The following is a 19,111-nucleotide window of genomic DNA, read 5'->3' on the forward strand; positions in this document are numbered from 1 at the left end:
TACTATAGTAGTCCTTACTTACTGTACACAGTAATAGTACTATAATAGTCCTTACTTACAGTACACAGTAATAGTACTATAATAGTCCCTACTTACATGACACAGTAATAGTAGTGTAATAGTCCTTACTTACATGACACAGTAACAGTACTATAATAGTCCTTACTTACATGACACAGTAATAGTAGTGTAATAGTCCTTACTTACAGTACACAGTAATAGTACTATAATGGTCCTTACTTACATGACACAGTAATAGTAGTGTAATAGTCCTTACTTACATGACACAGTAACAGTACTATAATAGTCCTTACTTACATGACACAGTAATAGTAGTGTAATAGTCCTTACTTACAGTACACAGTAATAGTACTATAATAGTCCTTACTTACAGTACACAGTAATAGTACTATAATAGTCCTTACTTACAGTACACAGTAATAGTACTATAATAGTCCTTACTTACAGGACACAGTAACAGTACTATAATAGTCCTTACTTACAGTACACAGTAATAGTACTATAATAGTCCTTACTTACAGTACACAGTAATAGTACTATAATAGTACTTACTTACAGTACACAGTAACAGTACTATAATAGTCCTTACTTACATGACACAGTAATAGTAGTGTAATAGTCCTTACTTACATGACACAGTAACAGTACTATAATAGTCCTTACTTACATGACACAGTAATAGTAGTGTAATAGTCCTTACTTACAGTACACAGTAATAGTACTATAATAGTCCTTACTTACAGTACACAGTAATAGTACTATAATAGTCCTTACTTACAGTACACAGTAATAGTACTATAATAGTCCTTACTTACAGTACACAGTAATAGTACTATAATAGTCCTTATTTGCATGACACAGTAACAGTACTATAATAGTCCTTACTTACATGACACAGTAATAGTAGTGTAATAGTCCTTACTTACAGTACACAGTAATAGTACTATAATAGTACTTACTTACAGGACACAGTAATAGTACTATAATAGTACTTACTTACAGTACACAGTAATAGTACTATAATAGTACTTACTTACAGTACACAATAATTGTACTATAATAGTACTTACTTACAGTACACAGTAATAGTACTATAATAGTACTTACTTACAGTACACAGTAATAGTACTATAATAGTACTTACTTACATGACACAGTAATAGTACTATAATAGTCCTTACTTACATGACACAGTAATAGTACTATAATAGTACTTACTTACAGTACACAGTAATAGTACTATAATAGTCCTTACTTACAGTACACAGTAATAGTACTATAATAGTACTTACTTACAGTACACAGTAATAGTACTATAATAGTACTTACTTACAGTACACAATAATTGTACTATAATAGTACTTACTTACAGTACACAGTAATAGTACTACAATAGTACTTACTTACAGTACACAGTAATAGTACTATAATAGTACTTACTTACAGTACACAGTAATAGTACTATAATAGTACTTACTTACAGTACACAGTAATAGTACTATAATAGTCCTTACTTACAGTACACAATAATTGTACTATAATAGTACTTACTTACAGTACACAGTAATAGTACTATAATAGTACTTACTTACAGTACACAATAATTGTACTATAATAGTACTTACTTACAGTACACAGTAATAGTACTATAATAGTCCTTACTTACAGTACACAGTAATAGTACTACAATAGTACTTACTTACATGACACAGTAATAGTACTATAATAGTACTTACTTACAGTACACAGTAATAGTACTATAATAGTCCTTACTTACAGTACACAGTAATAGTACTATAATAGTACTTACTTACAGTACACAGTAATAGTACTATAATAGTACTTACTTACAGTACACAATAATTGTACTATAATAGTACTTACTTACAGTACACAGTAATAGTACTATAATAGTACTTACTTACAGTACACAATAATTGTACTATAATAGTACTTACTTACAGTACACAGTAATAGTACTATAATAGTACTTACTTACAGTACACAGTAATAGTACTATAATAGTACTTACTTACATGACACAGTAATAGTACTATAATAGTCCTTACTTACAGTACACAGTAATAGTACTATAATAGTACTTACTTACAGTACACAGTAATTGTACTATAAGAGTCCCTACTTACATGACACAGTAATAATAAAGAAAGTATTAAATGCTCATTTTTCCTCGGCCCAACTCATCCAATCATTCTTATTCGTTTCTATTATCATAAAAAGAGATAAATGATATTTAGCAACTTTATTGCACAAGTGTCAAAATTTACACTAGGAGTTAACTTACATGTAGGCCTATATAGCAAATTGAATTTTTGTTCAGGAAGCAAAAATTCAGGGGATGAAATTTAAGAATTCAATTGTTTTAAATTTGGAACCGTTCGGCCAATTTCAATCAAACTCGGTACACATCATCCATGGGTTAAGTGGATAAAACAATTAAAGGTCCAGATCCCCTTCAGAGTGGAGATAATCACGAAAATGCAAAATAAGATCGGGAACATTTAAAAATCTTCTCAAGAACCACTATGCCAGAAAAGCTCAAAATTACATGAAAGTTTACTGACATAGTGCGTATTCAACTTTGTACAAACCATTGTCCCAAAGTGTACAGTGGGGCCACAAATTTTAAAATTCTTATCAAAAACCACTAAGCCAGAAAAGTTGAAATATACATGAAAACTTCCTGACATTCACGTTTGCTCAATTCATGGCCCCCAGACGTAGGGTGAAGCCACATAGGGGATAAAAATTTTACATGCGAACATAAAGGAAAAATCTTTTAAAATCGTCTTCTAAAGAACCACTGGACCAGAGAAGTTAAAATTTATATGAAAGCTCCTTGACAGTGCAGATTCAAGTTTGTTCAAATCATGGGAGGTAGGATGAGCCCGCAATAGAGAATCAGAATTCTACATGTAAATGCACAAATGCACTACACGTCAGCCAGAGCGTTGTAAACAGGGCCTGGAACCGACAGCAAACTTTTGGTACAGCAGCACACCGACATGGGGGTGGTCGTCAGAGGACGACAACCCAACGCCAAGACCATTTTGTGGCTCTTCAGGCACGACGCCATCCCTTCTGGACAGCAACCAGCCTACATAACGACCTCCTGAACGCCTCGGGGGTGAATGTGTCCACTCAGACGATACGGAATCGGCTTCACAATGCAGGTTTCAACTCGAGAAGGGCATGTGTTCGAGTCCCTCTGATTGTTCGACACCGGCGGGAGCGATTGGACTGGACTGAAGATCATGTCACTTGGACACAGAACGATTGGGTTCAAGTTCTGTTCACCGATGAGTCCGGATATTGTTTGGACTTTACAGACAGGAGGCACCGAGTGTGGCGACGACAACATGAACGTTTCCATGATGCCAACATCAGTGAACATGACCGTTATGGTGGTGGTTCCATCATGGTTTGTGGTGGAATCAGCAGGGATGGAAGAACAGATCTCCATGTCCTGGAGAGAGGAACAATGACGGGGGTGCGGTACCGGGATGAGATCCTCGATGTTTACGCCAGACCCTACGCTGGCGCTGTTGGCCCTGAGTTCATCCTGATGGATGATAACACCCGTCCTCATCGCGCCAGGGTGGTGGAACAGTACCTTCAGCAGGAGACAATTGTCCGTATGGACTGGCCAGCGCGCTCGCCGTACTTGAACCCGATTGAGCATGTATGGAACATGCTGCAGGTTGCCCTTTCACGCCGTAGAACACAACCCACGACTTTGGCAGATCTCGGAAACGCCCTCGTGGAAGAGTGGAACATTCCCATTGGAAACATCCGGGTGCTTATTGACAGCATGGCTCGACGTTGTCAAGCTGTCATTGATGTAAGGGGGGGGGGGGGGGGGGGGCATACCCGGTATTGACACTTCATCGACTAAGTGTAATGATGGACTATCCCCAAAAACTGTGTAATTCTTTCTCTGGTTTGCTGTTAACTTTTTGTGATGAAATGCCTTTTGATGTTGTTATCAGATTTCAAGCATTCCGTATTGATAAAAGTTCATGACGTTCATGAATTTTCATTCATAACCTGAGTACACACGTTTCTGAATCAAATGTATGTCTTTTGTTATGTTAGTGGTAAATTACATACATATAACCTAGTGATCCTTATCAAATTTTGAGTAGTATATTTAAGTTAGGGCTCTCATATTTTGTATATACATTATCTATGGATCGACCTTTCATGTGATGCAATGGTGTATGCTATTGTGACATTGACCTGGAAGTTTGACCGACTTTTAATAAAAATCCGACCAATACAATATATCCTGAACATTTTAAAGTAGATCTTTCATATCTTGTATATATTTTTTATGGTAGAACCGTTCATTTCATACATGTATCATAATACTTTACCTTCTTACCTTGAGCTCAGAGTTTGACCCACTATTTACATAACGTATCAAATACATTTGGAACTGATATGGCTTTTGTATTTTGCGTCTACACTCTTTTTGGCCAAACCTTGCAAACAATGGTGTTTGATCTTTGACCCATTTTAAAGAAGTTCCTGGCCTCTTTCATATTGCCGGAATTATTTAAGGTAGGACTTTCATATTTTGTATATAGGCTCTTTATGCCAAGACCTTATTATTTTGTGAAGTTTCACCTTGTGGCCTTGATCTTCATGTTTTGTGACCGCTAGCGGTAGCTCAGTGGTAGAGCGTTTGCTTCGTAATCGGGAGGTCGCGAGTTCGAGCCCTCAAACCCAAGACGTTAAAATAGGTGGCGATTGCTCTTTCACAGAAACGTTCGGCATTTAGAAAAGAGAATCACGGGTCTTTCCGATATGACTTTAAAAACGGAAGTCCCGTGTCGCAGTAGGCGTTTTCACGATCACGAACCCTCACCGCTACGGCCGTGAGCGCTAAGCATAGGTCCAAATTTGAAGGTGGGTGAACTTGGCGAACAATAAGCCTATTCATAAATGGGCACCGGTCGCGTATCGGGACTTTAAAATCCGCATTGATGATACCCGTAGTTACCATAGATACAGTATCGTACTACAACGCTGTCCAAAATACTTTGAATTCAAAACAAATACTGTATATAGATCATACTACAAACAAGAAGTAATTTTTTTTCATAGAGTGGGTCAAGTCTCCATACTTTTATATACAAAACATATTACACCTGAATATGTGCTAACATAATTTACTTAGTTTACAATGGAGACTTGGCCCACTCCATATGAAAATCTGCTTGGAAAAGTCAAATTTACTGTTATTTTGTGCGTTTTTCGCGTATAGGTGATTTTAAATAGGAATTTTTCAATGTTCCTTTGAAATGGGCACATCGAAAAAGCAATATTGGAAACTATGGATTGATTGTTTTAACTAGAATGCAATTTTTTCTTTTCCTGGAGGGTTTCAATCTTAACTTTGATAATTGCCCCTCTGTGGTTTCTCGGCTCGATAAAGTTACCCATCTTCTTTGTGGTACTTCACACATAGGTCTAAAGGTGTGGTACTTCACTACGACTGTTGACGCCTCAACATGAGTAAACAATTCTCAACCGGACGTAAAATAATCAATCAATCAATATTATTTTGTGAAGCTTGATCTTGTGACCTTGACCTGGAAGTCCTACCTACTTTTAATAAAATTCTGACCTAGTTAATATTTCTTGAACAATGTAAAACAGAGATTTCCTATTCTGTATATAGATTTCTTATGGCAATGCCATGATCTATGATCGTGTCTCATTCAGAACAGCAAGTTAGTCATATTGGTGTTGACAGTTGAGCTATCCCTGTGTTATGTGAATTCATTTTCAGTTATGTTGTGATCCGTTTTGGGCTAGGTTGGGGCTGCAACATGGGGCGATTTTTTTTTTCGTGGGAATAAAGTTTTATAAGGGAGACTCGTTTGAAAATCACAACAGCTGAACAATGACAGGGCAAAGGTGATTCAGGTGAGCGATTACCATATTGATTAATATCGTTAAGTAGCCCTTCCACTATGAATTATAAATAATTGCTACAAACTGTTGGTACATGTATGATGTGCATGTAGCAGTGTGAAAATTTTGTAAATAACTTTTAAATTTTATGATTAAAAAGAATTGAATTTGCAATTGATAAGATTGTATAATAAAGTTCTACGAAAAACTTTTGCCAAAAACAATGACAAGCAGCTTTGATTTTATTTAATTTCCAATTTGATGTAATAGTATATTCCCGCCCAAAGTTAGGTGAGCGTTTGGCGCCTTTTATAGTCAAGGGTTGGGTTTTTTCATATTGTCCAGTGGGTTTGAAGTGTTCAGACGTTTGAGTTTTAGTTATAGTTGGAGCTATTTTGCCATTAGGGTATGTTGGGTTTTTCTTTGTTTTTATGGAAGCAATAGCATCGCAGTTTGCGCTCTTAATTATATTGCCAATATCTAACAAAGTGCATGTTTAACTTTTATAGCAGTTGCCCCAAAGAAGATTTGATTTATAGGAAGATTACAGCTTTGCATTTGATAAATTTCAAGCCTAAAGTCCATAACTTTGGTAAGTTATGCTATTTATACTAAAGTCAACTAAAGCAATAATATAAATAATTTGTTTTTAAACTTATTTTTTCTCACTTATTAAATATAAATAAGTTCGGTGGATCACTTTTATAAAATTGTAATTAAAGTGCTTGAATATCATTTGATATAACTTTGTGCTAAGTTTCAAATGATACAATATATGTTTATATAACATGTATAAAATGTATACAATGTTTTTTTGTATTTGACGTGATGTACATTTTCATGTCATTTTGATATGCGGCTTTCTGTTTGTTACAGGGCATTTCAAAGTATACTATTTATTGTGCAATTAACTGTGCAAGTTAATGGACTGAGATTGAGGAAATATAAACACGAACTTTTAACAATTAAGGATTTACGCTGTTGTATTTCTATCAACGCATAGTGAGTTACATGCAGGTACATCTTTTTAGAGGATGTCAAGGTGCGATATTTTTTTCTTTAATCTTAGCCATACTTGAGATCAGACAGAAATCCAACACACATTAACTTTTTGGAGCTTAGCTGTACTATAATTTCCACGAAACCATACTACAACTTCCAAATCACGAACATAGAAAAGCAGGAATTTTGTAACATTTATTCAATGATGAAAACATAAGAAATGCAACATATAAATAAATCAAACATAATTGATGTGTCAAATTCAGAGGCAGATCGGGGGGGTTGGGGTTACATATTAGCCAAAATACGTAGCCACTTTGGGTGCCAAATCTAGAGTTTTCATAAATATATTTGTGGCAAACAGGGGTGCGGGGGGGGGGGGGGGGGGGGTTCGTCATATCGATATGATACTACTTGTGGGGATATAATTTAAATGATATATTAATTGCCGAAACGTGTCGGCATCTTTATTAAAACTACTTCAACGGAGATTTTCAAGAGGATTCATATTTTCCTTTTTTTTATTTTCCACAATCCGGAAGACAACCCACTGTGACTAAAACTACCTAATTTTTTCCCAAACTGCAATTTCTTAATCCGTGATTGGGGAGGGGGTGGGGTGGGGGTAGCATTCGTGCATCTACACATGGGTTCATTTCATAACTTAAAGATTATTTTCTTCCCATTCGCCATTACTGTAAAAAATTCGGGTGGGTGGGGGGAGTCAAACAATATATCTTAAAGTTGATACATGTGTAAGAAAATAACTGAAAACGATAGTTGGAAAACAAATGGGGTATCTTCCTCCTTGAGTCTGTGCGCCTTATATTTCAGAGGAAAGTTCTCAATGACACACAACTAATTTTTCAATACGGCGAAAACAAAGGCATAGACTAACGAGAGTAAATACTCGGTTGATTAAGAACGATTTTACAAAAGGCATGGCATTAAAGTGTCGAAAGTACCTTGAACGATATTTTAAGAGACTCAGCCCAGAGAGTTTCGATTCGTAAATATAGATATATGTGAAACGCTTTAGCGCGGGGGGGGGGGGGGGGGGGGGTTAAAGTTCTGACCTTGAATCAACTACATGTAACTTCATTGCTCAAAAATCTCTGGGTGGAATCGGGGATAAGGGGAACACTCAATAGACAACATCATTCAAAGTTAAGTTGAAAATCATTTAAGACAACACATCAAGCAATTGAGAACAGAGACTGACTTTGGACGGCAACATGCAGTGTAGATAATGTAGCTATCCGGATTAAAAGTGTGCTCGAACCTCCTACATATCGTGAACTTGGATGTTTCAAATAACACAATAGAGAACAGTAAACTTCCTCACTGCATTGAACGGAAGCACGTACATTGTATCAGCGGCCATGATTGAAACAAGCTTGCGTCTGTATTACCTGAGGATGCCTGCATATTAATATGACTAATCAAGGAGTAGCTCCTCCTAGAAAAGGTTTTAAAAGATTTTTTTCTCTTCTCTTTTTATCCCCATTCAAAACGTTTACCCCACCCATCCTACGGGAAGAATGATTTGAAACATTTTGAATATTCACTCTTTAAAGAAACCTTGATATAATTTTCTTCTGGTCCAGTCGTTCATGAGATTGGAAGATTTATCTCGCCTTCATTTAACGGATTCCTATTTGAACAACTCATTTGGATCCTGAACTAACAAACTTGAAAACCCTTTATTTTGTGTCTATATTATGAAATCCATCGCGAGATGCAGGTCCCTTTTCTATCTGGCTTTATAATCATAGCGTTGAACGGACAAAGGAGTGCCGTACCGACGGGGCGTAACATGCGAGATCTGTAACGAGAGTGGCTCCCGGACATGGTGAAGTCGGATCGCCTTTCCTGGAGTAGAAATTGACCTTGAAGTATCCCTTGGCGGTGATCGTCGGTTTGGTGTGCGTGGATAATCATCGTATTCTTTGTAAACCCAGACACCTTTGGGTCGACGAGGAATTTTGTACACGGGCGATGGCATCCTAGAGGTGTAACGTGGTGGAGGAGATTCGGTCGACTGTACACTTAGGGTGGAAGGAGTTCTTACACGTGTCCGAGTTTGACGTCGGTAAACTTTGTTTTTGATATCGGGAATAAGCATACATCCGGCGCAAACGAATAAAAACGAGGCTATTAAGACGAGTCCGACCGAATAGGACGAATAGAAGTCAGAAGGTACTGAGGCGGCGTAGACAATGGCTCCAATCAGAGTAAACAGAGCTGAAAGGAAAATGTTACAGTTATACATCAGTAAATTGTATGTGAAGATTCAAATCTGTATGTATTTAGTTGTCAGAAGGTAATGAGTGTCAAAGTTTAATTTACCCGCCAAGAAAGTTAAGCACATTATGATAATGATCATGGATCTGTATCTTGCAGCGTCCGTGGCAACATAAATACTGTAAAGGACAGTGGTGAGAACTGATACTATCAGAACAACGATCATTAAACCCAGCGTTGCATCCCGACCACCTGGTAAAAGAAAAAATACAAGAGTCTCATTTCTTTATTTAAAAAAAAAATTGCGGTTTATTCAAGTTGTATTTAAAGGGTTTCACTTGTAACTGTACTATCAGTATGGCCTTACATAATGGATTAAATCTTAGCGATTTGTATCATATAACATTTAAGTACAAACTTTGCCAATATTGAATTATTGGTTGTAGTGATCAACCATTTCACCTTTGTTAAGGATATTTCATTTTTGTGGGGAAAAGTGAAATACGTGTAGATAAAAAAGATTATTTTATTTTAGACAAGTGGTATACTAAAAATATTCCAATCAGCTCAATAAATTTTGTGTACATATATACTTAAGCATTTTGTGAAAAGTATGGAATGTGACATAAATTTCCTATAGCACGATATGGCCCTACAGTATCACTAGATGTTTTATCAATGCTGTACGAGTTATTTCCCATTGAGTAGTGAGGACGCGCGGCACACTGGTTATCGGTTGACAATGTCATCTAAGGGATAAATAGAAAATGTACAATATTTGATTGCAATCAATCGCCAATTAGGAATAATCGATAAATAAAATTCATCTATAGCGCTTTATATAAAAGAACTTTCTCTAGGGCGCTTTACAAGGGTAGCGGTGAGGAATGCAACAATAAAACTTACACAATAAAATGACAGTACGACGTACAATCTTACATCTGTAAAATTATCAAAATCAAACATTAGTATCAAGATCGATAGCTAAAGGGTTTTTTTTTTAATTTATTTATTTTTTATTTTTATTTTATTTTATTTTGGTAGAACACTATGCAGAGTATCTAAAATAAATACTCTATAGTGCAAATTAAAGAATGTATCTAAGCATTAAGTGTAATGGCCTAAAAATAGTCTGTGTGTGTCCCCCATGTGATTTTCTCGCTGGCAATGTTTGCTCATGATGTAAAAAAGTATGTGAATATTAACAGTCCTTAACTCCTTTAGATCAGATTCAGGATGTCTATATTATATCAGCAATTCTTCATTACTAATCTTTGTCAATATTTCTGACAACCAAAACACGAAACCCAGTAAGATATACATGTACCTGAAAACACACGCACAGCCAACGCATACATGTACCTATCTATTTATCATTTAACACTGGACAAAACTACCTGGTGCTAAATATACACCGAGTACCAATCAACACAGAATGCTACCTGTAATTATCACTAGTCAATCAATTCTTTATTCTCCTTACCAATAGTACAACGGTATTGAGAAAATACATATAAGTACTCATACAAATATACAATATGATGTGTTCACTATGTGTGTGTGTGCGTGTGTGTGTGTGTGTGCAAACTGCAGCAATATAAACAAAGTTATTATAGGGGGGGGGGGGGCATAGTATGATGGATAGATTTTAAGAATTTACTTCATTTTCTTAACGTGAAAATATTGTCAGTATTAAAAATAGATTTTGTTGTTAATACATTTGGTGACGACCCTTTTCTCCATTTAATACATTGATTTCTAATTCTAGCAAATCTACTACATTTAAACAAATATTGGTATTCATCACCAACTTTATTGTCATTACACAAGGTGCATTTTCTTTGGGATCTGTCTATGCCGTTCCATCTGCCAACTTCAATAGGTAATCGATTATTACATGTACGAAATCTACACAAAGCTATTCTGTCAGAAGGATCTAGTATATCAAGGTATTTTTTCAAAACAAACATTTTCTTTTATTATATGATAGAAAAAATCCTTTAGATGAATTAAATGCATTACTATACCATATTTGTACAAACTGGTCACAGATTCGTTGCTTAATAGTATGTTTGAACCATTCAAAAGTAAATCCTCCATTCGAATCCCACATACCGGTATTACCGAAACCTACATTATTTAGATTTTTTCTCACATAAAGCACCCACTTGGAAAAGCAAGAATCTTGTGTGAATTTGCAGTTACAAAATGCGTACATAATATTTAAAAATTTATTATCTCCTGCAAAAGCAACCTTCCAATAATTGAGGATCCTTGATTATACATCAACATCTAGAGGATACCCTACCCATTCATAATTGGTGTGGAACGTTTAAATTCAATAATAATTTGCAAAACTTTAAATGAACCCTTTCTAAACATTCATAATTACCAGTACCCCAAACTTCACACCCATACAAGAAGTGTAATATTTCTGTTGAAATATTTTCCCGCATGTGATTCAATCTTTTGAAAGTTAAGTTTTGTGTACATCGACTTACAGCTTTTTTTAGCACTTCAATTAATTATGAGACACGTAGCAACAAATAGTTGGCTATTTTTACGCGCAGAGGTCGATATATATTTATAACACCCCCCCCCTCTCTTTTTATTAAAACAGCTTTGTCGTGAATGGTAGTGAAAATGTAATCGATAAATGGAACTGAAAGATCAACAGGTGCCGGCTTCCCTCTCGACGTTTGGACTTTTTTCATTTACATGTCAAGAATTTTCAGGCAATATTATGAAATCAACTTCACCCCAACCATTATTTTTACACGATGCTACATGTACGTCCCTGATTATATTACATGCTACCATTGTGCTTTCAATTCCATGTGTATGTTGTTTTTAATTCTCGGTATTAATTGCACTGTGACTTGGACAGAAATAAACGTCAAATACGCCTATAGAACCCCCTCCCCTTCCGCAACTCTACAATTTGACGAAGTGCATATTTTAAAATGTTTTCTCCTTAAAAACGAAGATATTAAACCTTGTTTTTGTCATAGATATAATATAACCTGTTAAAACTCAGTATAATAAACATGTTATTGCACATCTTGCAAACTGTTACTGGCGGTTATTATATATATTTTTTTAAAATGCCCCCAAATGGCCGTCACTTCTGAAGATCACCCCTTAACACATTTGGAGTAATGAACTTTGGAGTCATTACATGTATCAGGTCTGTCTTTTTTTTTTTTTTTTTTTTATTTCACATGGGTGAGTTAGGGTTATTTTTTTAATTTCACATGGGTGAGTTAGGGTTATTTTTTTATTTCACATGGGTGAGTTAGGGTTATTTTTTTTTTATTTCACATGGGTGAGTTAGGGTTATTATTTATTTCACATGGGTGAGTTAGGGTTATTATTTTTTTTTATTTCACATGGGTGAGTTAGGGTTATTATTTTTTATTTCACATGGGTGAGTTAGGGTTATTATTTTTAATTATTTCACATGGGTGAGTTAGGGTTATTTTTTTTTTTTATTTCACATGGGTGAGTTAGGGTTATTTTTTTTTTAATATCTAGATGGGGATTTCACATGGGCAGGGGTAGGTCTATTTTAATTAAATTCGGGGGTGGGGGTGGGGCCAAAAAAAACCAAAAAACTATACACACTGTATCGTTAGGGTAACAATTCAACGCATTAATCAAATGCGATCTGCCATGGGGAACCACTTCTGAAGATCTAATATCTTTTAAAAATCAATTCTTAAAAATTCTGAAAACCTGCTTCCCAAATCATTTTATTTCTTCGGTAAATTGTTCATGTATGTTTGCTTATTTTATGTAACATATCATTTCAATGTTCAATCACAAAAACATTTTTTTGTTGTCATGTTTTGCCTGCAAACCTATTATTATATCCCAATTACATTTTATGCATACAGTCCGGTGAATCCTGAATACAAAGCATGCTTTCTTCTCCATTGTAACTCGGTTATAATGTCACGGATTCGTACTCGATAACGTTATACACATTATTTGCCTTCAGTGGCGGATTTAGGGGGGGGGGGGGTGCACCGGCTAAATAAATGACAAAATCTTTTGATTTCTTGAGTTACTTCATTGGGAGAACTTAATTTTTTTTCAAAATCCCTTAAATATTGCGTCAAAATGACACCTTATCAGAAATGATAGAATATAGTACAAATGACTAGATAGGGGACATATTTCAAGACCTATAAAATCTGTAAAATCCAGGATCTTTCCGGTGCTTCGCCCCCTGGACCCCACCAGATCTTTGTCCTGGACCCACTTGAGAGCCTCATGGCGGTCCCAAGACCCACTGCCTCATAAAGTGGCGCCCCCGTAACCGCAATTCCTAGATCCGCCCCTGACCTTTAATTGATATATTTCCTTTGCTACCCTCTTTTCTTTTTTTCAAAGTTTTTGGGGATGCGGGCACGAACCCCTGCTGTACCTCAGTCGGGTCTAATTATCTGACTTATCTGTAATTTAATTGACAGGCGCGTAGCTGCCTACACGCAAGTACGCGACTGCGTACACATTATTTGTTTGAGAGAGGAACTATTAATTTTAATCAACATCATGTCGATTCAATCAAAGTTAAAGTCCTTTTTGAATTTCAAATTTTCAACATCATATTCAATTTGACTTTAATGTATATTATATATGTACATGTAGTACACGGATTTAGTCTATTATTTGTTATCAGAAACATTTACCATATACACAAGTCCAAAACAACGAAGTATAAAGCGGACAATACAACTCGCAAAAAAAAAAAAAAAACAAAAAAAAAAAAGAGAAAAAAAAAAAAAAAAAAAAAAAAAAAAACCCAGTAAAGTCAGTCCAAGTACACACGGTGAGTTGGCACAATGAAACACCTAAGAAAAAAATTGTGATTTGTTTTGGTTTGGAAATTGACAAGAACCCCTGTTTCTACGAACAAAAAAAATGCTTCAGTGATTTCATTGGTAAAGCCCAGGAGCTTCCAGGGAGTCGCCCCTGGGCCCCAGTCACAAGGCGACCACCATACCCCTTGCCGTACTTTGCGTGCACTTCATTTTCTTTCTGGCTACGCGCCTGATTGAAGATAAATGGAGTTAGGTGTTGAGCTTGAAATTTTTTATATAAAGCATTTTTTATTGAAGACAATTTATCTTTAATTCTTGTACTTATATTCAATTATTTGAAGATGGGTCTAATTCATCAAAAATAAGTTTAAATATTACATTTAAACCTGATATTCTCAAATATTTGGTACTACATGTATCTTCACATCATTAGCCTATCTCTAATCCAATCAAAGAAAATTTCAAACCTATTAAAATCAATAAAAATTTGACCTATTTCTACCTGAATTGAATCAAGCTATATTTACCTGTATTTATTGACTTTAACTCTTTTTTAATTCGTTTACGGATATGTTGAATAATTTGAAGATGGGCCTGGCTTAATAAGATTTCAAAGCTATTTTACTTAAATGGATACATCACACTTATGCATTATTCAATATACAACTTCAATGTTCAAACAAAAGACAACAACAACAACAACAGCAACCCGTGTAATTAATGATTATATGTGTACTCTCTACTTTTATTCAAAGAAGGCTTCAAAACTCAAATGTTTGAATTTTACTTTCAAGTTCACTTGAATATCTTATAATCATCCGACGGGTTGATATTTATAATGTAATTATAGGGATACAAAAAGAATAGAAAAGGGGACAATTTCTGCATTTAACCGGGTTCCCTAATGACGCAAACTACCCCCATGTTTTTATGGGTTTTTTTTTCTATGTATACTCCTACAATACAAAAAAACGCTTAGATCTATATATTTATATATCTACCTATGATATAGCAAAGAAAATCAACTTGAACAAGCCGGGTTGTCTGTCGGTCTGTCTGTCCATCTCCCCCCCCCCTCTCTCTCTCTCTCTCTCTCTTCATAATGAAATAAAAGTTTCAAACTACATACTATTTTCATACGCGGATGAGAGTTCCTGCGTTGCACAACTTCCCGTGGAGCAATCTTTCATCTGGAATAGACCGATAATAATGTCCGTGTTGTCTTGGACAGTTGTAGTAGCCATCCATCCTATAGTACTAAATCCCGAGAGAGCCAAAGCCAGTCCAATGAACTGCGTCAATAAACCAAATTTGGACCAAGCTGTAGCAGTACCGCAATAGGCCATTTGGATCCCCGATGTTACTTCAGTTTATGGACATTGAAACCATCACAATTACCTGGAGCGATTTCTTATCCCCTTTCCATGTGCATCATTTTTCTTAATTTAAAGCGTAATAACCAATTATGACATTTACTGCACCTTTCTGATTATTCAAGGATTGGGAAAATGATCGATATTGTGATCCGTAACCGGGGACATTTTCTTCTGAAATACCTCTTTCAATGATTTGATCACCGTAAATAAAAGAAGTTGGCAAAGTTTAAATTGTTTATTTAAATCCCATCGGATGAATATAGCGTGAGTATAGAGACCTAAGTCTGATCCATTCTTGTGAAAAATATTAGATGCTTCGACTCTATTATGTGTGTATACAAACATTGCCATGAGCGAGTTAGCTTTATATTGCATAAAAGGCATATTATCACTTTGTAGGTGTGTTTGATTAACTACAAAGCAAAATGACGTTCATTTTTATCGTTCTCAGGATAACGAAATCTCGATATCTATACACATACACTCTGAAGAGCCGAACTATGCGGCGAACGCTCTAAGTGTAATTAATTAAATGTGGATCAGGTGTACTTAGTCATCGTTGGATATGTATATATATATATATATATATATATATATATATATACACAAAAACAAAAAGATAAAAGAAAGAAATGAATGAAACTAGCCGTTGGTGCTAAGTAATCAATATTAAATTACTGTATCTCAATTGGAAAAAAATAAATAATGCAGTAGTGCTCAAAGAAACATTTCATTTTGTTTTCTTAATACCGGGTCCATGATCTAAAGCAAACGGCGGGAAACGCACCTGTATACTCAAAAGTTCACATAGTTTACATTTTAAGATTAATTTTATTTTTCAAAGTGAGTTCAAATAGTTGATGGCAAAATGGAAAAATGCAATGAAGTTTTAGTCAATAATGATGTCTTCCTATTTCACTCATTTATATCTTTAAATGGCAAGTTATAATGGGGCCATGTCATTACAGAAATAGCTGTCATTTCCTGCCGATCAACACATATACATGAAAATCCATTGCCGTACTTTTCCTAATTATATTAACGTTTATCACCCTCGTATTATTTATCATTTTATTCCTTAAAAACACCATTTAACGACCCCCATCATGTATGTAAAGAACATAAAAAGAAATAATCTCGGTTAACAAATTCTTTTTCGCTTCAGTGAATGGTGAGAAAAACTATAGAAATGTTCAGTGCATAGCGAGAAAACTATAGAAATGTTCAGTGTATAGCGAGAAAACTATTGAAATGTTCAGTGCATATAGAAATGTTCAGTGCATGGTGAGAAAACTGTAGAAATGTTCAGTGCATGATGAGAAAACTGTAGAAATGTTCAGTGCATGATGAGAAAACTATAGAATTGTTCAGTACATGTTGAGAAAACTGTAGAAATGTTCAGTGCATGGTGAGAAAACTATAGAAATGTTCAGTGCATGGTTAGAAAATTAGAGAAATGTTCAGTGCATGGTGAGAAAACTAGAAATGTTCAGTGCATGGTTAGAAAACTGTAGAAATGTTCAGTGCATGGTGAGAAATCTGTAGAAATGTTCAGTGCATGGTGAGAAAACTATAGAAATGTTCAGTGCATGGTTAGAAAATTAGAGAAATGTTCAGTGCATGGTGAGAAAACTAGAAATGTTCAGTGCATGGTTAGAAAACTGTAGAAATGTTCAGTGCATGGTGAGAAATCTGTAGAAATGTTCAGTGCATGGTGAGAAAACTATAGAAATGTTCAGTGCATGGTGAGAAAACTAGAAATGTTCAGTGCATGGTTAGAAAATTAGAGAAATGTTCAGTACATGGTGAGAAAACTACAGATATGTTCAGTGCACTTATAATAAGCCACATGTAACATGATCACACGAATAATCACTGGTATTAAACTGATAATAGTAACGATCAGGTGTTATTTTATCTTTTATACGGCTCATATGAACAGAAAATTCGTCGTTGAAAAAACAGCGAGGATGATAGTAACGGAAAAGAACGATGATAGTAACGTAAAACACCTGATCATAATTAGGAAAATGAAGGGTGGTGGTGGTGGTGGGGTGGGGGGTGGGGGTATTGAGGCAGTCAAAGTAAAAGACTCTTTAACACCCCTCCCCGAATTAGGACTTTGAACATTTGACGTAACATCTTGGTTTGTAAGGAATGGTAAACCAAACTCACAAAACAAAATACAAAAAGACCAAGATATTTTAAGCGCAGGAACTTCATTCATGAATTACATAAAAACATATATTCAGAAAAATCGTATGGATGCATTGCAGGACTTAGTATATATGTGTTTTAACGTTTCTGTAACATGCCATAATGATTACGTTCAGGCTTGAGTGTAATTTATTCATAAATATTTTCATTTCGTAGATTTGGCCCAATGGATATATACTGAAAATAGGCATACCGCTGTACGTCGCAATTTCAAATCCAAATGTTTTCGATAAGATATCAGTGTTCATAAATCTGTAAAATTCGTGTTGAGGTTTCGTTTCATGATATAACAAAGCTGCATAGCTTAGGGAGGGGGGATAATGAGCCTGATGAAATTAAAAGAAAGAAGCCCACATTTGAATAAAAAAAAATATACTTCAAAATGATTTCATTTCTGCTCTGACTGAAAACTTGTCTCTAAATTTTCGGGAAAGAATCTTGTAGACAAAATAATTAATAGGGGGACACATAGATTTAAGTGTTTTTGGGATTTAATGAAATGTATATACATGTATGCACCTTCCTTTCAACACAGATTGAACTTTCGTAAATGTTATATCAAGTACGTATTTATAAAGGGGGTTGGGGTTGGTCTGCCCTCCCCACTTTTTTGACAATTTACTTTTCCCCGTTATTCTAACATTCAAAGTAAGTATTTTCAACATGCAAAGTTCAAACTAATATTTTTTTCTAATGATTAATTCAATTATAAGCATCAACTCCTGCAAGTTTCCAATAGCCTATATTGACAATCACAAATTTTAGATACATGTAGCTGGAAATTTTTAATGCTTATAAGTTTACAGTTAAATCAGTGATCAATTCTCTAAACAATCTGCGAAAATATATTGTACATAGAAGCAAGAGCCCCCCTCCCCCTCTCTCTCATTCACGCACACCAGTGTGCAAGCTGGCAAAAACGTAGTATATACCTCATGTTCATTGTTTGTATGTCCGACTTTGAATATAAAGAATATTTATTCATTTATGATTGGTAAAAACAATTCAATTTCCACAGCTGAGTTACGAGTGTACCTATTTTCCAGAGGCGGGGGGTGGGGGGGTGGCTGTCCGTTCGTCATTTGATTTATCAGTTCATTCACCACTACAATGTGACACCAGAAGAGGGGGGGGGGGGGGGGGGGGGAGAGTGGCTGTCCGTTCGTCCTTTGATTTATCAGTTCATTCACCACTACAATGTGACACCAGAAGAGTGGGCGGGGCCAATCCTCCAATATGTCTTATGTTCCATGTTAAAATAACTAATCTTTTCAGGTAAAATAAAAAACAAATAAAAAAAAACAAAACAAAAACGGAAATGAACGTTACGTCAAAAAAAGCTGAAGCGGCACCCCCCCCCCCCCCCGATTCTACGTGTCTGGTATGTTGATATATATTAGGTTCCCATAATATGTTCTCGTGCGCACATCTGTCTACATGCATCTGATATCATGAGCATTCATATAACTTTTTAAAATTAAC

General features: G+C 35.4%; 1 protein-coding gene across 1 annotated transcript; it reads right to left on the reverse strand.

Annotated features, from left to right (window-relative positions):
• Positions 1-7,142: 7,142 nt before the first annotated feature.
• Positions 7,143-15,590, reverse strand: LOC125673561 (uncharacterized). Its single transcript, XM_048910175.2, has 3 exons — positions 15,166-15,590; positions 9,316-9,462; positions 7,143-9,210 (listed from the first exon to the last, which is right to left on the reverse strand). Exons 1-3 carry the CDS (start codon positions 15,380-15,382, stop codon positions 8,720-8,722), a joined length of 855 nt encoding a protein of 284 aa, XP_048766132.2. The 5' UTR covers positions 15,383-15,590; the 3' UTR covers positions 7,143-8,719.
• Positions 15,591-19,111: the final 3,521 nt, after the last annotated feature.

The sequence above is a fragment of the Ostrea edulis genome, chromosome 3, assembly GCF_947568905.1.
Source record: "Ostrea edulis chromosome 3, xbOstEdul1.1, whole genome shotgun sequence".
In the NCBI taxonomy this organism is placed as follows: Eukaryota; Metazoa; Mollusca; class Bivalvia; order Ostreida; family Ostreidae; genus Ostrea; species Ostrea edulis.